The sequence below is a fragment of the Mastigoproctus giganteus genome, chromosome 2 (assembly GCF_048544385.1).
Source record: "Mastigoproctus giganteus isolate SK-2022 chromosome 2, ASM4854438v1, whole genome shotgun sequence".
Taxonomy (NCBI): Eukaryota; Metazoa; Arthropoda; class Arachnida; order Uropygi; family Thelyphonidae; genus Mastigoproctus; species Mastigoproctus giganteus.
In genome coordinates, this window is record NC_143576.1 from 12,941,466 (window position 1) to 12,967,546 (window position 26,081).

The window sequence follows — 26,081 nt, forward strand, 5'->3', positions numbered from 1 at the left end:
TTTGGGTTGCCAAGCAGGCACTTTACCTACCCGGCTAGTCCCGTCGGCATCGTTTCCAATAGTGATAGGTAAGAGTGCGTATCTATCATTTTGCAAAAATTACACTAGGTTGTGATTAGATTATAACATTAGACAAACTCATAGAAAGCGTGTTGCTCGCATCCTGGGAACCGGTGCTAATAAAGCTGCTGAAATAACACATGCAAGTTAATGGGAATGAACACCATTTTTACATTTTTAAAATATTTTTATTAAAAATAAAGACGATACCCAGAACGTTATTTCAAATCCGACTAACTCAACTGAGTACCTTACAGCTTCCTAAAATAAAATAATAAAAATAATAATAAAAAACAAATTTACACTAGCAACTCGTCCAAATCTTACACATTTGTGGGTACCAAGAACTCTGACTTCATAAACAGACTTCTGCAACTCTAAATATCGTCCCGGTAGTATGAAAGTTTTACACTATTTCCCCGTCAAACAGCCAAAGGGACATAACACAACATGCACTAATCAATTAATAAAAGCAAGAACTTGTAAATTCATATAAAACAAATAATAATTGTTCTTGTTTATTTCGGCACGACCAACAGGTTAGTAGAGTTCACAATAATATGATTAACAAGATTATTCTTGTTAATCATATTTAGCAGATTCTTCTTGTTAATCTTGTAAATATGATTAACAAGAGGAATCTTGTTAATCATATTTAGCAGTCACAAGCTTGAACCCCGGCCCGCTCAAAGACCGCGTGCTGCAGCATTCTCGTTGATGACCAACTGGGCTACATCAGGCCTAAAATGGAAAACAAAAATAGATTGCAAAATACTGTATAATAAAAACACCAATAAATCATGTCCATCCAGGCACGCGTACATCTTACGTACTAAAATAACTTTATAATATCGGTGTAGTTACACCATAGTTTACCCATAGATTTTTAACTACATACGTAGTGTAAAGGCGCCGTTTTAATTATATCTCATATTGTGGCTACCTTCACAACGAGATACCAGGTGTTGCACTACTTCGAATAAATAACGCTTCTCTAGAAGAGGAGACTACTGTTATTTATTCTCAGTGGGCACTGCCACTCAGACGGCACCGGTTCGAAGCTGGTTGGCTTCATCATCGGTGGGCGGGCAGGCATCCTGATAATCAAACATGCCATCACAGTTGCGAAGTTACTGAGAACAGTAGGCTCCTCTACTGGAGAAGCGTTATTTATTCGAAATAGTGCAATACCTGGTATCTCGTCGTGAAGGCAGCCACAATGTGGCTGCCTTCACGACGAAGGCAGCCATATATGGTTAACTTTATAGATAAACTATGGTGTATCTACACCGATATTATATAGTTAATTTAGATCCATATCATATTGTTCCTTGTGCATTTAATCTTCAAGTACTAAAATAACACAAAGAACTAAATTCGAAATAAGGCAACCGTTAAACTAAAACAGTAAAACATAATAAACACAGTACTGCAATTCCATAGCATTAGTTACAGGGGTAACTCCAACTTTGATTCCAAGCAGTTGCAAGTTATGGCTTCAAATATAATCAAGAAAATATTTACCAGTTGTCGTGTAAATAAAGAAGTTACGTAACGTAACATCAAAAGCAAAATCCACCGGCATGTTCAAGCCATTCTAGAACCGTTTATCTCTCTATACATTGAAAAAGTTTTCCTCCTAGTGATATTTATTTGAGCATGGGAGAAGAGGGAGGGGCAGTTACGTCACTACAAATGCGCAAGTAAATTATGCAAAAGTAAATGACATAGGTCATTTAGATAATTAGTAAATGACATAGGTCGTTTAGACAATGTAGAGCGTGTATGTGGGACTCATGCGTTCGTCGCATTGCACGACAACTGCATACTTAACGTTCACTAAACTCGTGCATGTGCTTCACTGTCTAATACCATGCCCGGCATCATTTGATGTTCCATTGTAACCTTTTTTGTTTATTAATGTGAACTCTATAGGTGGTAGATGACTCATCAACCGGTGCAATACCACCACTTGCTTAGTGGATGCTTGAAGTGGCGGAACCCATGTTTTGTCTCCAGAGCTAAGTTCCGGTCAACCCTTCCCCATCTCTTCCATCATGGAGTATGACTGATGACTTTTGAGGTTATGATGAACATCATGGCGAGATCCAATCTTCCTTACATTTCGAGGGCACAGCTCTTAAACGGTGTTCGCAGGCCGGCCGCTAGTTAGTACACCGGACCGAACCTATTGGTAACTCCTTAGGAGGCTTCCGGATCAGCTAGAGTATAATCTTGCTACCTCTACTCTGCCAGATAGTGACTGGAGGGAGTCCGAGTAGTGTGTATGTGGGGGGGGGGGGGGCGTTTTCGAGGCCACGCTATGTCAAGGATGTGGGTATATTCTTACCATGTGTTCGACATATCAAAAATTTCATTACTTTATACAGCATGTCTCCCCCACTTTTTCTTACTATTGAATACACCACGAATTGTCAAACTAATAGAGTAAGCTTATCTGCGAAAAGAACTAAACCTTCCAGACACTTACTAGTCCACTTCACAAATATACATAGCCTCAATTCTAATCTCAACGATGTCCATTTCCACTTGCAGTCTGCCAAACCCCATGTACTTTTCCTGACAGAATCTCAGTTATCGATTGATTCAACTACTGCTCATCTCAGTTGCCAAAATTATTCGCTGTATGATTCCTTTCGCCTCAAATGTAGTACTTGTGCATATGTTGTTGTTCGGTTTCTAGGAGCATTAGCAACTAAGGCCATATTGCTCCGAGGATATGCGGTGGTTATTCCCTGACCTTTCCGCAACCTCCATATTTGGTGGTCACGGGTTCGACCCCCGGTCTAATCAAGAAGCGTGTGCTACGCATTTCCGCTCCTGCCCACCTGGCTACGGAGGCGCCTACTTGTGCATATGTCCGTTCCAATATTCTCTGTCAGAGACTTCGTAATTTGGAATCTCCTCTTTTCAATCTTCTCTGGCTTAAAATCTCTCTACCTCATTGTGTCAAATTCATCTGTTGTCTCTACCGGTCTCCCAACTCCATTAATCACTTGGAGCTCTTTGACTTCCTCTCTTTGCAACTTGACTTTCTCCGGTCCAACTTTCCAAACAGTGAGGTAATTTTCCTTGGTGATTTTAATGTTCACAACTCCAGCTGGCTTCCGTTTTCTAGTCACACCGACCCAGCTGGTCAAGATGCTGAGGTTTTTGCAATTACTAATGACCTTGCACAGGTTTTTCATGTACCTACAAGAATACTGGACAATCCTAACCATACAGCCAACACGCTTGATCTTTATCTCACAAACAATCCTTTTACGTACACGGTCGAAGTGAGTGGTCCTTTAGGCACCTCAGATCACAACTTGGTGATTGTCTCTTCTCAATTGTAGCCTTTATCTCATAGCTATTCCCAACCTCGTATCGTTTGGCATTACAAGAATGCAAAATGAATGCGAAATTTGTTTTCTTCTTTTCCTTGGTCGGATTAGTTTTTCAAAACTGCTGATGTCAACGTTTGCGCAGATCCTGTCAGTGAAATTATTCTTGTAGGAATGAAATCCTTTATTCCATACTCTACTTTAAAATCTCGTCATTTATCTAAACCTTGGTTTTCCAATAAATGTGCTAAGGCTGTTCAAGAGAAGAACGTTGCATATCGTAATTGGGTTGTTTCATTTTCTGCTTACACCAAAGCTCGGAACAATTGGAAAGAAGTTATTAATCAGTCCAAACTAGATTTTGAACAGGCTAAGAGTAGAAAACTTGCTTCTTGCCCTAATGGTAGCCGAGCATTCTGGACTTTTGGCAAAGCTATTGGCCGCAAATTTTGCCCATCTCTGCTCCTACCTCTGTCAAAACAAGATGGTTCTGTTGTCACTTCGACCAAGGATAAAGCTGACCTGCTAGCATCCCATTTTTTTTCCAACTCATGTATTAATGATCTTGGTAAAACGCCTCTCACCATTCCCAACACGCTCGATTCAGTGCCTCCTGTGGTCTTCAAAAGGATGTCAGAAGGATTTTGACGAATCTTGATGCTAAGAAAGCGCCAGGTCCTGATGGTATTTCTCCACTTATTCTCAAAACTTGTGCTCCCGAACTTACTCCTGTTCTTTGTCGCCTTTTTTCGCTTTCTTATTCCTTCTGCTTGGAAATTTGCTCATATCCAGCTAGTTCCTAAAAAGGGTGACAAATCCCTCCCATTCAATTATCGTCCTATTGCCATTACTTCTACTCTTTCTAAAGTAATGGAGAAATCAATTAATCGCCAACTCTTAAACTACCTAGAAACGTTCCGTCTGATCAACTATCGCCATTTTTGATTCCGTCAGTGTCGATCCACTGGTGATATTCTGGCTTATATTACCCATTTATGGACAAATTCAATGGAAAAGTTCGGTGAAATGAGATGTCAAGAGCAAGCAGTTGCTTTTGACATCCCAAAGGCTTTCGATCGTGTTTTTGACATAAAGGCCTTCTAAACAAGCTTCCATCTTATGTTTTGCCAACTGTTTTTTGTAATTGGTTATTCAGTTTTCTCTCTGATCGCTCACTGAGGATGCTGGTAGATGGCTTTCTGTCTTCTAACTTCTCCATTAATGCTGGTGTCTCCCATGGTTCAGTTCTTTTCCCCACTCTTTTCCTCTTGTATTATTAATGACCTTCTTCCATTCACTGGAAAAATCGTATCCACAGTTTTGCCGATAATAGCACATTGCATTCCACTTTTTAAATGCCTATCTCCCGTGGGGCAAAGACAATTTAGTTGATTTCAATTCTTCTAAAACTCAGTCTTGTCTTATATCTCACAAAAAGGATTCTTCTGTTTCTATGCTTATCTTTGGTGACACTCCGATTTCTAGGCAAAATGATATATATCTTTTGGGGATTACCCTGACTTCAAATCTCTCTTGGCACAAGCACATTACAAATATTGCATCCTCAGGATCTATAAAACTTGATTTTCTCTTTCGCTCTCGGCGTTACTTTACTTTCAAACAGCTGTTCACTCTGTACAAATCGCAAATAAGCCCTACCATGGAATATTGTTCCCTGGGGCGGTGCCTCCAAAACCTCTCTCAGGCTTCTAGATTCCATTCAGAAGAGTGCAGTTAGGTTAATTAATAACTCATCTCTAACAGTCTCTCTCTCCTCTCGCTGCCTCATAGACGTACTGTTTCTGCTGCATGCCTTTGCCTTTTCTACAGATACTTCCATGGGCACTTTTTCTTCTGAATTGGCATCTATTATTCCCGCTCTCTCTCTCTTTCAAAACAGTCCGCACACGTGCCGCCACCAGCCAACATCCATTTACTCTCGAACTTCAAACTCACAGAACCAAGTTTTCATCTTCCTCGTTTATTCAATCAATTGCCGTTTTCTGTAACAACCTTCCTTCATACGTATTTCCTGATAATTACAGTCTACAGAAGTTCAAGCCACTGTCAGCAAATATCTTCTTTCGTCTGATTTATGCCGTGAGGCAACATTCCCAACATTATGCATTAATATTACTCTAAGGTGTAGATGATACAATAGAAAAGAATATGCTTCCGGTTTTCTGAAAACTCACATTGATATAAGTCCCTGCCAGACAATCCAAACTAAAAAAGTTTTGCATTCATTAACCCGTGTCCCATAAGAATACAAGATAAATATAACCCCATAGAAAACCATCTCTGGTTCTTTTTATCCCTTAGAAACGTCACTGCAGGGATAAATATATTAGTAACTGAACTTGTAGTGGTTGTATCCCATATGGTTTTCCAAACATGTATCAATTCATTGTAGCATCTCACATTTTATTTTTTAATATCAGCTTCAGTGTTAATAGTAATTCCAAAAAATTATGCTGATATTCGTTTTCGAATACAACAACATAACCCGGTAAAGCCACCATAAAATCAAGAGGCATGGTTTCCGTTAGGACCTGTAGGGAATGCACACCAAACCAAACTATAATATTTAGGTCATCCGAATAATTAAATTGTGCTGTGTCTTATGTCTGTTAATTGCGTGTGTTCTATGGTCGATTTGCCTGTTTGCTGGACGAAAAACCCCAGTTTTCTGTGGAAAAAAACCTTGCTATCTACGCCTGAGACCGACTAACTCAGTCACGTAGTGAAAAAAACCCATTAAAGTTTCTCGAATAATTAAATTCATCTGCTGTGCCGTGTCTTATGTCTGTTAATTGCGTGTGTTCTATGGTCGATTTGCCTGTTTGCTGGACGAAAAACCCCAGTTTTCTGTGGAAAAAAACCTTGCTATCTACTCCTGAGACCGACTAACTCAGTCACGCAGTGAAAAAAACCCATTAAAGTTCCTCGCGTCATCAACGAGATTCGAACCCAGGCCTTTTCCACCCGGTGTGGGGAGGACGGTGACGATACCACTGTGCAAACGCTGGGAATGCATATCCGTTATTTTTAGGCTACCCGAATAATTAAATTCATCTGCCGTGCTGTGTGTCTTATGTCTGTTAATTGCGTGTGTTTTGTGGTCGATTTGTTTGTTTTGCTGGACGAAAAATTCAAGGGAAAAATACTTTGCTTATCTACGCCTTGAGACTTATTAACTCAGCCACGGAGTGAAAAAAGCTCGTCAAAGTTCCTCGCGTCATCGACGAGATTCGAACCCTGGCCTTTTCCGCCCGGTGTGGGGAGTCTGGTTCAGATCGCCAATAGTGGCGTAGTGCAGCGTAGCTGCACTGTCATTCATAGTCCGGTCCGTTATTTTGTCATGCTTAAGACACAGGTCTCAGCTTGGGTTGTTGTCTTCTAGTCCAGTTCTTGATGTAGGTGTCTTCTTTTTATTCGTGATGTGATCACGTGCGATGTCTTCGGTCCTGCTCATTGCACTTGTTTGATGACTTTTTCAGAGTGACGTCGTTCATTCATTGTTGGCTAGGAGCCGGTCGATCCGTGATGCATTTCCTTTAGGTTGGGTTCTACGTTGGTTGTTGCTGTAGTCTCGATGGGATAAGGCCAGCGTCTCGCAAAGAGATTTTGGACAAATTTTGAGAAAGCTGTGTATTTTTCTTCTGACCCAGTAGGCAGTGCTCTTGGTCTGGTTTCTGGGGATAAATTGTATTTCTGTAATCAGGATAGATCGGAGATCATCGTAATATTCCACATCTCCATGTGGTGTAAAATGCGTTTTCTATGTCAAACAATATCATAACATGGTGTTCTTTTCGTATAAAAGCATCGCGGATGTTTAGTTCTGACTGAACCAGCAGATCGGGGGTGGATCTACCTTCACGGAAACCACACTGCATGGGTTTCGATGAGGTTATGCTGTTTTAGGAACCACATTAGTCGAGCATCGATCATTTTTTTCATGACCTTGCTCGTATAGCTAGTCAGAGCAATGGGCCAGTAGTTCTGCGGATTGGGGGTCTTTTCCGGTTTTGTAAAGGCAGGAACGTAGGTCTGGCGCCATTTGTCTGGGAAAGCATGTTCTGTAAGGATCCTATTATAGAACAATAACAATGTTTTCAGAGTTGGCTCAGAAAGTTGAGAGATCATTACGTAGTGAATTCCATCAAGTCCTGCTACACTGTGCCTGCTGGTACACAGAGCCTTATCCAAGTGTAAATTGGAAGTTGTATTAAATGCTGCGCACCGTTCAAAGCTGAGGTGACTTTTTTCAGCTTGGGTTTTTGATTCTAGAATTGAAGTGAGTATGAGGAAGTAGATGAAATTTCTGCAATTGTTAAACTTAATACATTAGCTATTTCCTGCAGTTTTATTACATCATGACCATGTACAGTTAGTATAGGATGGTGGATGTGTGGAACAAGTCCATTGTTTTTTTTTTGCCCAAATTGTCTGCATCCGTTAAACTGGACGCGAAACTCTTCCATGCCTCTCTCTTTCTGTTTTGCCTAACACACTTTGCTTTTGCTCTAGCTTTTTTGAAGTATATAAGATTTGCAGTTTGTTGGGAACCTCCTGAAGATGTTCCGTGCTCTGCTCTGTTCTTTTCATTTTTAGTTTAATACATTCATTATCCCACTAAATTTTCAGATGTGTATGCATTTTAATGGATTGTCTTGGGATTTCTAGGTCTGCTTGTCTTTAGTATTTGGTTTGATATACTGTATAATCCAAGACTGAGTTTATGGAGGAATTTTGACACTACTGTTCATACAGTACAGTCTGCTGCTTATACAGAATCCAGTCAGCTCTGTCGAAGCACCATTTTGTAATTTTTTTTTTTTTTTTTTGGAAAGGTGGGAGATGCTGCATATTAAAGGATTATGGCATATTAGGTTACTTCTTAATGGATTGCTATGTATAGTCCATTCAAATAAAGGATATAGTGTCTGCATGGGTAGCATAGTGGTATCGTCATCATCCTCCCCACACCGGGGGAAAAGGCCCGGGTTCGGATTCCGTCGATGTCGCGTGGAACTTTTATGGGCTTTTTTCATTCTATAGCTGAGTTAGTCGGTCTCAGGCGTAGATATCAAGGTTCCCTCCCCCTAGTAAAACTGGGGTTTTTCTTTCAGGAAAGCAGGAAAATCGACACACACACACGACACAGAGAACATACGCGATTTACATATACAATACACATGGGTAGGTGAAGTGACTTTCTAGGTGACCTTAATATAATAGTTCGTGGCTGAAGTAGATCCCGTAGGAAAATGTGTGTGTGCGCGCGCTTCAGTATTCAAATCTATCAGATTATGTCGGTCAAGTAATTTTTCAGTTATTTGGTTGCGTTTGTCCAGATTTTGATTTCTCCATAGAGGGTGATGATTATTGAGGTTACTGATTATACAGTAAGGTTGGGGAAGTTGTAGCACTAGTGCCTCTAAGTCGGTATAGTTTATATGTTTATATGTATATTTTGTATCTCGTCCTTAATGTTATGCTGTAGTGATGGTGGCAGAAATGTGCCAGTAATTTAAAACACTGTGATCGACGGAGAAAAATATATCTAACCCACCTGTAAAATGTGCTTTTCCTATTTTCAAAATACCAGAGATTAAAAAAAATATAATAAATAAAAATACATCTGTCAGTTTGTCTGTATGCAGTCTGCTCGATACCCTATCGCTTATACTCGACTTCCAGAAATGCTAAAAGAGGAAAAAGCAAAACAATTTTGCATTTAAGAATTTGTTTGAAGAGTATTCATGTATCCTTCTGACTCTGTAAGTAATTCGTGGTGCATATAATGAACAGAGATCCACCTTTTTCGTGACTCCAGGGTTTCGCAGGGACCCAGGGACCACAGTTTCGCTCACAAACTGTGGTCCGCAAACCACAGTTTGTGTGCCACTAGTGTAGACCGAAAATGTCTTAAATAAGAGTAATAATTTTGGTGATTCTTGTATGTTTTTTTGTAAAAAAATAAAATAAAATAAAATAAAAGTACAGGTCAATGTTGAGCTAGCTTCAGAGCTGCCTGCTCTTGTCGTTATAGTTGTTTAATGCTTTCCCTAGGATTTTCTGTATGCAGAGAGTTAAATAAATAATTAAGCTACTCTCTGCTGTGGTTTTTGTTGGATTCCAACATTCGCCTTCCGCAACTTGTAAGCTGACCAGTTAATTATATTTTTCGCAAATAATCAAATCCTGATAATATTCAAATATACGATATGTACAATCGACGAGATCCTGCTTTAGGTCTTTATGGTAATTTTAACAGAATGCAGTATTAGTATTAGTATTAGTATTAGTAACGGCCGTATGGTGCAAGAAAGCCTATGGCTTATGCTGCACCAGCCAAAAAAAAAAAAAAAAAATCCGAACAAAACAATGATAAAAACAAAAATTAAATAAATAAATAAATAATAATAATTAATAAATAAATAAAATGAAATTAAAAATTAAATAAAAAGGAAATTAATCCTATCATCCTATGCGCTTCCCTTACCCGAAAGTACTATCCAGATGACCTTTGAATTTCCCCAAACTGTCGGCCTCTACCACCCATGAAGGCAACTTATTCCAGTAATTTATAACTCGCTGGCTAAAATAAAACTTCCTGCAGTCCAATCTAAACATTTCCCCGCGTAACTTGAATTTATGTCCCCTAGTTCTAGCATCATTTATAATCTTGAAAATTTTGTCCTCATTCATTTTACTGATGCCTCTCAGAGCCTTAAACACCTCAATCAAATCTCCCCTAAGGTGTCTAGTTTCCAAACTCTGCAACCCACATATTCGAAGTCTTTCTTCATACGGACGCCCTTTTGCCGATCTCACCAGGCGAGTTACCCTTCTTTGCACCCTTTCAAGAAGCTCGATGTCTTTCTTTAGGTGCGGTCTCCATACTTGAACACAGTATTCCAAGTGTGGTCTAACATAGGCCTTATATAATGGGATTATCACGTCCCTATCTCTACTTGCAAAAGTTCGATAGATCATCGATAGGACACCATGGGCCTTCCTTGCAACCTGTTTACAATGCTCAGAGAATTTCATGTCTGAACTCCACCAAGTGAATAAGTTATTTTGGGATTACTGTTTCCCAGGTGTAATACCTTACACTTTGTTGGATTAAAGCACAGCTGCCATTTTTCTGACCATTCTTGAAGTCTATATAGGTCTCTCTGAAGAAGCTCAGCTTGACAGTGATCATTAACTACTCTACCAATTTTAACATCATCTGCAAATTTAGACATCACGCCCTCTATCCCTTCATCAATGTCGTTTATGAAAATTAAAAACAACAGTGGTCCTAATACTGATCCTTGGGGAACCCCACTTCTTACATCAACCCAATCTGAGGAATAGCCATTTATCACAACCCTCTGCCTCCTGCCCTGAAGCCATCCTTCTATCCATCTAAGGATTTTTCCAGTGATTCCAACCTGTTCCAGCTTATAAAGCAACCGCTCATGTGGGACTGAGTCAAAAGCTTTGCTGAAATCTAAATAAACAATGTCGAAATTATTCCCTAAATCCAGCTCGTGAGTGACCCTTTCGAAATAGCGAACCAGATTTGTTAAACATGATTTTCCCTTTACAAAACCATGCTGAGTATCCTTGAGAATTTCAATTCGATCCAAATGATCCTGAATTCCACCCTTGATCAATGCCTCCATGATTTTCCCTACTACTGAAGTCAGACTGACAGGTCGATAATTTCCCACTTCACTTTTAGAGCCACCCTTATGTATGGGAGATACATTTGCACTTTTCCAATCCAAGGGAATCTCCCCAGAGTCTAGTGATGCTCGCATAACCAGCCTCAGTGGTTCAATGCACTCGCTTGCCGCCTCTCTCAAGATTATAGGGTATATTCCATCAACTCCAGGAGCCTTACTAGTCTGTAGGCTTGAAAGTTTTTTCATTAAATAATCTTGCGAAATTTCAATATCATTAATTACATATTTTTTAACTTCGCTCCCACAATTTCCCATTGCCACAAAAGGCTTTTCATTTGTAAATATCGATGCAAAATAACTGTTGAGTTCATCTGCAACGGCAGCTGGTGTATTTATTACTATCCCCTTTCCCTTACGTAAAGGTCCGATCTGGTTTGTCCTGCTCTTCTTGGCATTTATATATGTGAAGAATTCTTTATCCCCCCTCTTTGCTCTGTTTGCTAGTGATTTCTCATAAACTGCCTTTGCCTGTCGAACCTTTTCTGTGGCTCTATTACACATCACCTTGTAGCTGTTATAGGCTTCAGTACTTTTTATTGCTCTGTAACGTTTCCATGCCACCTTTTTCTGCTCAAGTAATGTGGCAACTTCACTATTCATCCAACTTGGAACCCTTCTCGTGGAGTATTTTTTTAATGGTATATACGCATTCAAGGCATCTGTGATTAATGTTTTAAAAGCGTACCACAGTTCAAATGTATTCATTCTCTGCGCGATATCTACCCAGTTAATAGAGGCCATGTAGTACCTTAAGGCATCGTAATTTCCTTTTCTGAAATTAAAACCCATTCCTTTGCCTTTTACTTCTGCTACCTCTCTCGTCATCATCCACCGTAGAACTCCGTGATCACTTCCTGCTACTGGTTCCTCTACTGTCAGCCCTGTTATGTCATCTGATTCATGTGTGATGATGAGGTCTAGGATATTCTTTTCTCTAGTACTTTCCCTGACATGTTGATACAAATAACAGTCATCTAGTTGATTTAAAAATTTTGTTCCCCATGTCGAGTTTCCTTCCCATTTACTCCAATCAATTAGAGGCAAATTGAAATCACCCATAATAAGGCATTGATGCTTACTTGCCCATTCCATTTGCATGTAGAGGCTTTTGTCATAGTCTTCACAATCACCTGGTCTGTAGATTACGCCTACAGGGTGTATACAGGGTGTCTCAAAAATATTGGTACAAACGTTTAGGGGAGGTAGGTAACATCTAAAGGAATGTGAATCCCATAGGAACCTATAACCGGAAACGTCACCGTAAGTCGGTACACGGCGCTGTTCATCAGTTCGCGAGAGGGAAATTTTCTGGTTTACTCATTCAAGCAGTAGTCGCCGCACGAAGAGCATGCATCGATAGACGAACTGTGAGCTGGCAGACATGCACCTAGTGTATGGATTAGCACAGAGCCCACACGGTGTGCGCCCCCATGCGGCACATGTGTATGGACATGTGTTTTTGTAATGGGCGGCTCCTAGAACGTTAGTTCAACTCCGCCTCGTATCTCTGTGAAGAACAGTATCACTACAAATGGGCCAGATATGTGTGTGTGACGTCGGTTTGTGTGTATTATGTGTGTGTTCTGTTGTTCTGTTCTGGCCACTTGGCTACCCAGAAGCATCAGTCACCTGGACAGATGATTCTGGGTACTCGTCCACACCACGGGAAGGTGGGCCAGTCTCAGCTAATCACGTACTGTCTCAATACGAGACTCTGATCCACCTGATGTTGCCAAAAGGTGGGCCAGATTCCTCTAGGGGCCCACTCCAGAGGAGAGAAAAAAAAAAAAAAAAAAAACATATATATTTATTTAGATTTTCCCGTGGTGCAAAAGGAAAAAAAAAAAAAAATAAAATAATATCACTGTAGAACGCAAAAAAAAAAAAAAAAAAAAACCAACCATGTGACTGATTGTAGAACGCGAAGAGAAAGGAAAAAAATAAAGAAATAAAATAAATTAAATAAATAAAAAAAAATAATAATAATTAAAAAAAAATTAAAATAAATAAAAAAAAAAAAAAAAAGCCATGGACTGATTGTAGAATGCGAGAAAAAAAAAAAAAAAACATATATATACATATATATCTAAAAAAAAAGGGGGGGGGGAAGAGAGAGAGAGAGATGTTTTCCTTCCTGAACACAGGCCGCAGAAACAAGCTCCACAGCCCATGCAGCAGGATGGGGGGAGGGGGGAAATACATGGTCGGTTTCAGTCCACTGCCCCCATGCGGCACAACATCGCTTTGCAATAAATGTGTGGGCAGGTATGGTCGGTGACTGCTTAGTCGGCCCATACCTGTTACCATCCCGCATGAACTCCGCTAAATATCGGATCTTTCTTGAACAAGTTCTACCAGGGTTCCTTGACGATGTTCCAGCAAATGTGAGACGCAGCATTTGGTTTCAACATGACGGGGCGCCTGCCCATTATGGAAGATGTGTTTGTGACCATTTGAACAGGCGTTTTGGGCGTTGATGGAGCCTGGCCCCCACGCTCACCTGATTTATCGAGCCTTGATTTCTTTCTGTGGGCGGCCCTCAAATCTATCTTGTATGAATCGCCTGTGGAGACGGAAATGGATCTCGTGGCAAGACTCCTCTGCCCTGCTACTACTGTCAAAGAAACTCCAGGTGTGCTCGACCGTGTCCGCCAATCCATGCTGCATCGGTGTCACGCATGCATCGCGTCTCAAGGTTGAACCTTCGAGCATCTGTTGTAACATCATGAAATGCATCCATCTCGTACTTCATCGTTAATATTATGTCAATTAAATGTTTGCCACTAATTACTGTCTTGTGTCATTTCTGCTTCTTGTGCCTCTGCTACTACTTTCCCGTGACGTTTCCGGTTATGGGTTCCTATGCGATTCACATTCCTTTAGATGTTACCTACCTCCCCTAAACGTTTGTACCAATATTTTTGAGACACCCTGTATATTAAAATCGCATTAAATTACTGAATATTATAATGAAGTTAAATTTAGTTATGATAAAGTTTTGGAAAATTCAAAAAGAACTAATTTAAACGTAGCGATTACGAATTTTCATGTATAGAATTTATATAATTGTGACAGACACCATTGATACTTATTGGAAACAAATAAATAAACATTTCAAAAGAAAAAATACATCTGTAGTTACCTTACTGGACATGTGAAGAGGCACTCCTTTCTTGAGAAAAACTAAAGCTGTGTCTTCATGCCCACATTCAGATGCAATGTGCATTAAAGTGCGACCATCCTATGAACAAAAGCAAATCAAATGGCATTTCTGAAAACGGTTTTGGATATTTATGTTGAATGTTATTCATTTAGTACTGTATATAAGTGAGATACATACTCAACTCATTTTGAAATACAGACATCTACCTAATGATGGTGTTGGACACTACTGAATTGATTGATTCAGGAGCATTCATCACCGCCTTGATTCAATATAGCATGTACTCAATGGGATTAAAAACAAAACAAAACACGAAACTCAACCTCATATCGCGACTGGCTTGCAGATCGTTCCATACCTGTGATGGCACAGATCCATAATTTCTGCAGTCGTTTGACTTCACCTCAGTGACGTTCGTTTAACTTGAGATCTCTGCAGTTGACTGGTTAGTCTTTGGAAACTTCTTTGACTCATGCCTTCACATTCTGGCTTGGTGCGCTGCATTGCAGAATCCTGCTTTTCACCAGTCACCACCAGTATTAAGGAGCAGAGGAGTACCGATGAGTGTACCTCATTTGAAACTGTTTAAGCAGTCCATAGCCATTAGACTCGACATTACAAATGTTGTACGGGTGTTCGTACGTATCAGGAATATTTGGATTTTGTACCGAAATGTCATCGACTATGACGTTACTGCTGTCGGCCCTTTTTGTTTCCCCTGAGTGCAGAAGCCCATTAACTGATGTTTGCATGTATAGCCTTCGTTCAACTTCCGTCGCACGATATTGGATGGCTTTCGTTGTTCATTGGTCAGAGACAGTTTTTAATTTAGAAATTGCATCTAGCAATCTCATAAGTAACTAAGTGACAGAAGAATTGGATAAATTTCCATTATTTATTTCATTGGTCAAAAATTAACGACTTTCTTATCAATTGAAGAAAGGGTACAGATAAATTACTGCTGTTAAAGGATGAGTAAACCGTTAACATCAAATCGTTGTAATTAATCACTACTCCGAGTGAACTAGTATCATTTGTGTTTTCTCTGAAGTTCATTGCCATGTCTCTTTTTGTTTCTGATATTTATTAATCACATAAAGGTATTATAGGAGAGATATACAATTCACCGTTATACACTGAAAGGACAGAATTCATGGGATATCTGGTTCCTGGGCAAAGCGACGCTCTCACCCCTCTCGCTAGTGGACGAACCTACCTCTTGGCAGGTACACTGCATCGCTGAATTCACGTAGACGGTAATTCGATGTCAGTATGGATAAACGTAGTGAGTTAACCAACTTTGAAAGAGGGATGATAGTGGGCGCCCTACGCATGGGTTACTCTATCGCGGAGATGGTACAGAAATTGCGCTATCCCCGTTCGACAGTATCAAGAGTGTATCGGGAATACGCCATTTCCGGAATAACATCTTGCCGTGGGCGGAGAAAGGTGGTGGATGAACGTGGTTCGACTTATACCGTTTCCAGTTATTTCGAGCGGACGGGAGGGTGCGTATCTGGCGGCAGTCGCACGAAGCTATGCACCCGTCATATCAACAAGGAACTGTTCAGGCAGTTGGACAGTCGGTAATGGCTTGGGGCGTGTTCAATTGGAACACGTTGTGACCTCTCGTACGTCTAGACGCATCTCTGAATGGTCCAGGTTACGTGTCCATCCTTGCAGACCATCTGCATCCCTTCATGGTCATCGTGCACCCACAGCGCGATGGACTCTTCCAGCAGGACAATGCACCTCCTCATAGATCTGTGGTGACTAGAACATGGTTCGAAGAGCATTCCGCAGATTTTACCACCATGGAATAGCCTCCCCTTTCACCGGACATGAACCCTGTGGAGCATCTTTGGGATGCTGTGGAAAGGTCCGTTCGAGCTTTGGGTTCTCCACCCGGGAATGCGACGGAATTATGGACAACGGTGCAGCAAGCATGGATGGAAATACCTGTGGAACGCTTTTCGTGGACTCAACGCCTCGCCGTGTGACTGCCGTTATCTCGACGAAAGGTGAGCCTACCCGTTACTAGTTAGGTATCCCATGATTTCCGTCCACTCAGTGTATTTTCTAATGCTAGGAGCGTATTAAATAAATTTGAGGAATTTGAAGTAGTGGTTAAATAATCAAACGCGGACGTCGTAGGAATAACAGAAACAGGATGCCACTCTGACATAAGGGATTTGCAAAATTTAAATACGAGTACAATGTGTGGAGTAAGAACAGGGAGGACAAAAGCGCATAGATTCTAAAACAGTATACCTAGTTTGATCAGGATTGCCAGTGTAATGCTGAGTCAGCTTTGTATGACATTACACTGTGAAAACAAAATGAGAGATTATGTTAGAGGCAAAATGATTATGATGTATATAATGAACAACTACACACTCAAATAAAGTGGGGCAATAAATCAGAATGTATTATCACGAGGGATTTTAATTTTCGATGTTCATTGGGACTTATGGTTTGGTCATAGCGGAATATTTATTATTATTATTTTTATTTTCTCCTAAGAGGTACCGGTACCACTTACGGCTATTAACCAGGGGGTTCACATTCATATATACAAATATAAGTTATATACATAATTATCCACTTATAATTTATACATTTTTAATATGAATATACATATCATTGTCTTAATAAATTATACATTGTCTAATTAATTATATTATACATATTATTGCCTTATTTTTACATGACAGGCATATTGAGAGCATAAGCATAATTGGTAATTTTACAAGGAATTAAAGAATTTTAAAGAATGTTCACATCTACACCACTATTTACAGCGAGATAACAGAAAGATAAGACGTAGAATATAAACATAAGAGGAGCACCAGTGCGGAACAAAAACAGTCCTGACCAGTTCATTCTTCATTTCCTGCATTCTGTTTTGTTTTCATCGGTGGGCTTCACTTCCTTGCAGCATTTATAGGTGGAGTAATTGTTATTTTTAGGAGCATTAGCAACTAAGGCCATATTGCTCCGGGGATATGCGGTGGTCATTCCCTGACCTTTCCGCATCCTCCGTATTTGGTGGTCACTGGCTCGAACCCCGGTCTAATCAAAAGCGTGTGCTATGCACTACTGCTCCTGCCCACCTGGCTACGGAGGCGCCATAGTGGAGTAATGCATTCTGAAATATTTCAGTAATTTATTTCTCTGTGCAAAGCCTTTTTGGGTCTGCTTGAAGATCGTTCTACATCTTAATGGTGTTAGAAGGGAAAAAATGGCCGAAGGCTTCCCAGCTGCGTGAGTGCGCTACTGAGTGGAGGCGATGGTGTCCTATTCGCCCACCTTTGTGTCATGCGGGGTCTAGTCAACAGTTAGTCAGTTTTCGGCGAGTCGAGTCTCCCGGTCAGCAGTTTTGTAAGCTTGAGTGAATTATGTGAGACCAAGGCATGACATCCAAGTTGGCATATAAAATAGCCCTTGAGATGGTAAATGGCTGCGCAGTGATCCTGTTTAACCATCTCAGCATCCAGTACTCTAAACCCAGGAAAGCCTTGATGGTAGCATCTGGGACAGAAGACCAAATCTGAAATGCGTAGAGAGGGATTGTGGTTGACGCATCATAAAATATATTGTTTAACAAGTTCGAGGTTCCTGATACCTACCAGCTCCTGTCTGCAGGTCCATAGTGCTGCATATCTTTTCTTCTTTACATGTCCGAAATGCGGTGTGAAGTTTAGGTTTTCGTCCCATTTCAGACGAAGGTCAAAAAAGTCCTATTGTCTGGACTTTTTTTGACCACTCTGCCATTCACGTGTATTGATATGTGGTTCTTTATTATCTTGTTGGTGAAAACCGTTTGTGCTGTCTTGTGTTCAGTCGGGGCCCCATGCAATTGAGGTTATTCTTGCAACTCGGCGATTTTGGAGTTTGCTTCATTGTTGCGTTGTAAGGATGTCTTTTGGTCGTTCGAGGTGATGAAAAATTTCAAGTCGGCTGCATAAACGACAACTTGTTTTTGATTTTGGGCCAGGAAAGGATGCAATGCTGCTGCAAAGAGCGTAGCAGAGAGGACACCACCTTGCGGGAGTCCATTGTTGATTTGAAAGGTCTCTTTGGAAATTCCATTAATGGCAGTGATGTGTCTCTTCCTCAAAGTGCTCGTTATTATTGCTAAGATGTGCCCAGTTATATGGAAATATTCCTCCAAGATGATAGTAATAGCTGAGATGGAAATACTGTCGAAGGCGGATGCAACATCTAAGAAGACTATATCTAATTGCTGTCTGAAGTTAAGGGCGTGTTGGATTCGAAATAAGAGTCTCCACGAGATTCATGGTAGTCGATCTTTGTGGGATCACTGAATGAAGGTACTCCGGTCTATGCCCGAAGCCGTGATGGTTGATGGTATTTAAAATAGATTTCGAAAATATTTTTTGAAGCGAACATCCAATTGGAATAGTCTTTGGCAGATTTAGGATTAATATTTTTGGGGACATGTTTAACGAAGTACGTATTCCATATCCTCGGAAAGTGGTTTTCATTTAAGATTTTGTGGAAAATTTGAAGGAGCAGATCTATGATGTTATACGCTTCTGATCTTAATCATGAAGAGCGGGAATTTATCAGGTCCAATTGTGGCTTTATTCCTAGGGCTATTAACAGCGGCTTTAGTTTCATCTCTAGCGATATTAATTTTAGGCAGTTCCGCATAGACCTTTGTCTTCAGGTAACACTCTTGGGTCATTTTTAATTTGCTGATTGCTTTACGGATTTTCTCTATTGCTTCACTGTCAACTTGATTTACTTAATTCTAATTGGTAGTTAAATGGTTCTGTAATAACTGAAAGGGATCTGGAAGAGAAATTGTTGAAGCGAAATGTAAATACGGTATCTGGAACCGATGGAGCTTTCCAGTTATTAAAAGAATCACCAAATCTTCTTTACCTATAAATGTCTGTTTGCAGGACCAAAACTTGAAATTCTTGAAGATAAAACCAAGCAACCCTTGCCTGAGACTGCCTACTAAAGCATTGTGGGGAAAAAAAAAAATCTGATTAAAGTACTTGTCCTGGTGTCATTGATGGGATTCGAACCTACGCCCTGTCTCGGTGTAGGGAGGACTGTGATTATATCCACCGTGCTGCCTGCGAGGGCAAAGTGAATAATTATATGTCTGTAAGCTTGACTTGTGTGTCAGGGAAAATAAGGGAGTCAGGGGTAGAAGTAAAGCAGGATCATCTTTACAGTTCCGCAGTTATATGCCAATCACAGCACGGATATGTTAAGGAAATATCTTTTCTGACCAATCTGATTAGCTACTATGTCTGATTAGTCACAAAGAAACTGGATGCAATATATAATTTCCCCTCCAATATACTCAAATTTCAGTAGAGCTTTTTATAGTTTTCCATATGAACGCCTGCCGTACAAATTGGAGAATGCATCATTAAGAGAGATGTAATGCTATGGATAAAGGAGTGGTTATTAGTGGCCACTACTCTTCATAGACTTATGTGTGGGTACTTGAAGGTTCGGCGTTGGGCCATAAACTGTATTTTAATATTTTTCGATGATACTGGTGTAGGCCTGTTATGTTGAATGTCTGAATTTGCTGATGATGCAAAGGTGGGCAGAGTGGTTAATGACAGCAATCAAAGTATGCTGTTCCAACCAGAGCTATTTATATTAGGCAGACTGGATTAAAATTGGTAGTTGAGTTTTAATATTGATAAATGCAATGTAGTGCATTTGGCAGAAGAAATGCTTATGACTGAGTAAGAATCGTTAATCTAGTTTAGTCTGATATGGTAATCAATTTCCAAAATGGAAGTTGAAATTTTAAAACTGTTAATAAAATAAATCTACACATAACATTCTTCAATATATCTAGGAATAATGACCTCAGTACATGGATGTGATGTACGTTAGTTGAAGAACTATGTTCTAATTTTCAAACATTGGCATAATATATAAAAGAAACGAGCAAATTGTTTAATTCAAGTCGAAAAAAAGAAACAAATAGACTTTCTGCACGAGTCAGGATAACATACCTATCAGTTTACTTGGCGTGTTTAGGATTGCTTTCACCAGAAGTTCTTTTTCTTGAGTTCTGAATTTGTTCTCGTTCAGAACTTTTGAATCATTAACTGGGTTTAAATATGAGTCAGTGACACTAGTGATCGCCTGTTGTGCTTTTTGATTTGGTAACTCTGAAAAGTGCTCACATAGCTTTTCTTACCGCTTCTTTAAACAGATCAAAAGATGCCTCTATTCTGCCTGTCTAGTTACACATGTCTCGTTCTACCTGTCTAGTTACTACCTGTTTAGTTATACCAAAGACAGCCGACGAGTACACCCACGCTTAAAAATCTATCTCTTTTACTTTTGATTTGGTAACTCTGAAAAGTGCTCACATAGCTTTTCTTACCGATTCTTTAAATAGATCAAAAGATGCCTCTATTCTACCTGTCTAGTTACACAAGTCTCGTTCTACCTGTCTAGTTACTACCTGTTTAGTTATACCAAAGACAGCCAACGAGTTCACCCACGCTTAAAAATCTATCTATTTTACTTCGGTGGCATGCTCAAATTGAAACTATTTAAATCTATTTTCTGTGATAACTGAAAATAGATTTTAGACATTTACTATCTAGAGCACTTCTCTCTAGATAGTAAATGTCTACTAAATATTCATCCACTTTCACAGAACGTTTGCAGATCCCTTTTCTGGGCACAAATTATTAAGATAACAAGGATAGCTTATAACCACCAAGTTCTCGATCTCTTCTTTTAGTATCCTTGCTGCTCCAGTTTTTATAACAGACGCATTGTCAAAGCGAAATGTCAAACAGTTTATTATTATTATTATTTTTTTTTTTTAAATCCCAAATGCATATAATTGTTTAGGAAAAGATGCCCAGTGTTGTACCTTGTAGTCATCATCCAGTAGTGTTGCACTGAGATGAAGCTGCTTTCGATTTAACGATTTTTAAAATTTTTTTGTTACGACATGTTACTACATTGGAATAGCTTGGAATTGTTTTGATTACTGCCTTCATAGCAATCGAAAATGTCCCAATTTTCAGATCCATCACTATCTTTTCTTTCCCTATCTGTGTAATTTCACCAACAGTGCCTGTTTTTGTTCCACAACTGTATTTTTCAGCCTTTTCAGCTTTTTGTTTCACAACTGGATTTTGCTATCGGGAAACTTCTTTTCTGAGCAGCGCGCGTGCATGATCAACACAGCTCAGAGTAAGATTATATTTTTTGACCAAAGATGCAAATAAACATTTGGCACCTGTGACATCATCGTCACTGTGAAATTCTAAATCTATTTTTGCATTTCTTTCTATGCGCAGCATGCTGCCTTATGCATATTTGTTTGAAAATGTCTGATTACATCTCTTTTCCGCCACGTGAAATTGAAAATCACGGGTACATACGGCACACATGTGTTACTTTTTTCAGATTTTACAATCCATGAAAAATCGTGCGTATATGTGTTCTGAAAATTTACGTCGTATTATGGCGCATTTATATTTTTCAACTAATACTACCGCAGCACATCTGACAGTTAACTAAAATAATCAGAAATTCGCAAAATGAAAAAAAAATAATAATAAATAAAAATTCAATTTTAACATAGTTTTATTATTGTTATTTTTTGTGAAAAGAAAAACTTGGAGGAAAACAGTTTTTGCAAAACGACGGACAAACTCTTTGTCGCCAACTACATTACGACGGTGAGACGGAAAAAGGTGAAATGGAGTATAAAAAAAAAAAAGATGGATTCTCCGTCGTAAATCCGGAGGGTTCACAGCTAATCATTTACATATGAAACATGACATTAAATGATTGTTGACCTAAAGTAAGCCGAGCCTTTTTAGGAGGAGTTAACTAAGAAGAAACAGCTGTACATTGATAGCTGCAAACAGTCTTAAAACGAGAAACACAAATAAAAAAGAAAAAAAAAGCTTGCATATTTATATTCGAAGTATAAGATAGGTTAGAGAAGTATATAACTGATAATTTTGACAGTGAATACAATTGTTCACTGTATTTGTCAGTTTTTATGGCTTGAATCTCAATCAACTCAGACCGGTTTATTACTGCACTCTACTGTTGACTTTTCGTTTACAATATGTTTGAGAGATTCAGCACATAAATAATTGATTAAAGTTACATTGTGATATTCGTCAAAAGGAAGCTGACAACTTTTCGTCCATTTATACTGACGTCAGAGAACGACTTAATACTATTTGTGAACATGGAAAAAATCCCAGTGATAAATCTTTCCTAAATTATGCTCATTCTGTAATGTCAGGGTAAAAGTCCATGAAACTAATAAAATGTAAAAATAATAAAAAAAATGGAATAGTTGAAAGATATTTTTTACTTGGATGTTGAATGCTACACTGCCGACAAAAAATTATGTATAAATCTGATCGTTAAATTAGTTTTACACTGAATTTGCAACGCAACAGTACAAACCAAAAACAACTTCAATATGAAACGGTTAAATATAGCATTATCAATTTAGAATATACATCATATTTAAAGAGTTGTTTAAACATAATTGTCAGTTACCTGGATTTCAGAAATAAAGCAGCATCTCTAAGTAAATCACATTAAAAAAAAATCAGTTAACTAAAAGATTATCATTAAATAATTTAGGAAGAGACGTGGGGCTTGAAAAATAAAAATGCCTTCGCCATAGACTTTATAAGAGCAGAGAAAACTTTTAAAAAATGAGAAAAGGAATCTCAGCTAACAAGCTTGTGAGCTGAGGGTATCAGGATTCGGAGCTTCCCCAATGCAACGGGACATGGGCATTCCTGCAGTTTTGAAGTGCTTTTAGGAGTGTGTTTGTTGATTCGCATGTTGTGCTGGCTGAAAAACGAAAAAAATCAAGAGGTAAAACGCTTCGTTCTCATGAGATTGGCTAACTACAGTACAATTGAAACACCTTTAAGAATTTTTCCAGTGCTCGGCTTCGCATGGATTGTTAGTCATCAAAATGTTAATAATGATTATAGCATCCTTTTAGGGAATTTATTAATGCGAAATTTATAAATTTTGGTAACGCTAGAGAGAATTAGACCCAGGTGCAAACTTTAGGATTCGTTTGATTAAAATTTCCCAAAGTTTCTCTTGGAGCTGTGACACTGAAAGGCACTCACGCACACTCTTATTACTATACAAATATTACACTGGTCAACACGTAAAATGTTACGAAAACGAAAATACCCAGTCTTGGCTAATTTTATGCTGCTGAACACGAAGATCACATTAAAATTAGTCGATTGTTTTTTTTTTTTTTTCGAATTACAATTGAGGTCTCATATTAGGGAGTTTACTTTGCATTATCAACTGCGGCTCTCGGCAAAACGCATGGCGAAACCGCAGTTTCAGTACCAACACGCTCTTATCACGAAATCGGCAACTGTCGCCTCGCTCTGCATCAGGTGATAAGTTGTTGCCTCGAATGCGTCTTCAACTCTGTCGCAGTAATTCTCGAATATAGCTAGGTACTGGGTGATTATTTGTTCTCTGTGAGATTCCTACTTTTTGCGCAGTATTTGTGTCGTGCAGTATTAATATGCCCCGTAATTGTGTGAATAGTCCGAATGACTTCTGTTACGTATGTGGAAAGTCACATTAGCTTCAAGAAAACGTCCCTTAACTCGAGCCATGAAAAAGACCTACTTCTTGTACTTTGGGTGTAAAGCAGGCAGCCATATTTGAGCTCCACAAATATGCTGCACTGCCTGTTCATCAAAACACAACGCGTGGGTGAATCGAATGGAACGTTTTATGACTCGCAGTTCCCATTATATGGAGGGAGCCAACAAATCACGTCACAGACAGTTACTTCTGTATGGTGCTTCCTATTAGAAATTGGATGACAATGAAGCAAAACTGGACAGTGACGTATCCAAATATACTATCTGCAATTCGTCCCTTGCCTCACGGTGAAGTACTACATATTTCTTAACCACCCTAGTCCGTTTTTCTGTACACTGATGAAGTTGAAGACACTGATGAACATCAGCTTGATATATACGAAGAAGTACAACAGCCTTCTATGTCAAGGGATCCACCATTTTGTCCAAACCTTTATCTTTCTGAACCACATAAGATCACAGAAAGTGAGCTTAATGACCTCATCAGGATCTCAAACTGCCGAAGAATAAGGCAGAGCTTTTGGCCACGAGGCTACAACAGTAGAATCTTCTAGATCAGCGGCTCCCAAACTTATATACTGTATATGTAAAAACGTTCTGAGCGTTTCGCGGACCCCAGTTTGAGAAACGCTGTTCTAGATCATTCTGCGAAAGTGACAACATTTCGTACTCGAAGTAAAGACTATGATAAATTCTATAAAACAGAAGGTGAACTCACTATTTGTAAGGATATTGATGGTCTTATGGCAGCAATGAACACGAGGCACAGAATGGCAACTATTTATAGACACTTCTAAGTGTAGCCCTAAGGCTACACTTAGAAGCACATTGGAAATATGCTGCCTTCAATATCTCTTGTGTATGCCGTCCACAAAAAATAAACATACGCAGACATAGAGAATATCCTCTGAGGTGTACACTCTCAGAAGTATAAGTGGCAGATATGTGGTGATTTAAAGGTAATCGTCATTTTATTAGGACTTCAAAATGGTTACACTAAGTATTGCTACCTTCTCTGCGAGTGGGATAGTCGTGCCAAGGATATGCCCTACGAGAAGAGGAGTTGGCCTCAACGAAAATCATTAACGCCTGGAATGAAGAACGTAATATTTGAAACTCTGGTAGATCCAAATAAGGCCGCCGTAGCCTAGTGGTCAGGTGCGCGGGTGCATAAGTACACGTACCTTGAGTGAAACCGGAGTTCAAGCCCATGACCGCTGAATACGGTGCTGTTTCTTGTATTCTGTGTATCTTGTAAACTCCTCTGACCGTTTGGTCGTCCCGGAGTTTAAACAGAAAATTTATTTAAATAAAGTTTTGCTTCCACCACTCCACGTCAAACTAGGTCTCATGAAAAATTTCGTGAAGGCTTTGGAAGTGAACGGTCTTGCATTCACATACTTGCAAGAGAAATTCCCAAGACTTAGTACAGAGAAGATTAAGGCAGGCATTTTCATTGGTCCGCAAACAAGGCAACTTTTCAAAGACGAACAGTTCGAATGGGCCCTTAGTGGTAATGAGAAATCAGCGTGGAAAGCCATCCGAAATGTTTCGACTGATTTTCTAGAAAATGTAGAAAATCTAGGTTCGTAAGAGGTAATGAGTGCGGAAAATCTCATTACTTCTTACGAAAAACTGGGAAGCAACATGTCATTGAAGATGCATTTCATGCGCTAACACTTGAATTTCTTCTCGCCAAACTGTGGTGCCGTCAGCAACGAATATGGTGAGCGCTTCCATCAAGACACCACAGCGATGGAACAAAGAAACAAAAGCAAATGGAGTGCCGCCATGTTAGCCGATTATTGTTGGATGGTGAAAAGGGATGGATGCTCCCAAAGCAGAATATAAGTGTTCGATTCATGTATGTTACTGCCATATAAATATAAAATACTACTTTTTTCGAAAACAAGACCCAGTCTGCTATTTTAAGCACCATTTTCGTGTTTAGCATCCCAAAACCTATAAAGTAAAGTTACTTTCGTGCCCATAACAAGATATGACCCAAAATTTGTTCAGTGTTATAGATTCATGTAAATAACTACAGCACCTGTTCATAGAGAAAGGCTGTATGGCAGGCACTACTACTTTTGTTAATAATAATAATATT

At 39.4% G+C, this 26,081-nt stretch overlaps 1 protein-coding gene across 1 annotated transcript in view; it reads right to left on the bottom strand.

Annotated features, from left to right (window-relative positions):
• The window catches only part of LOC150089170 (uncharacterized), a 437,035-nt gene that overhangs the window by 199,423 nt on the left and 211,531 nt on the right, over positions 1-26,081 (bottom strand). The window contains exon 7 of the mRNA XM_090389629.1: positions 14,298-14,396. Coding sequence (XP_090245755.1) covers positions 14,298-14,396 — 99 coding nt within the window. The remainder of the gene's footprint in view (positions 1-14,297; positions 14,397-26,081) is intronic.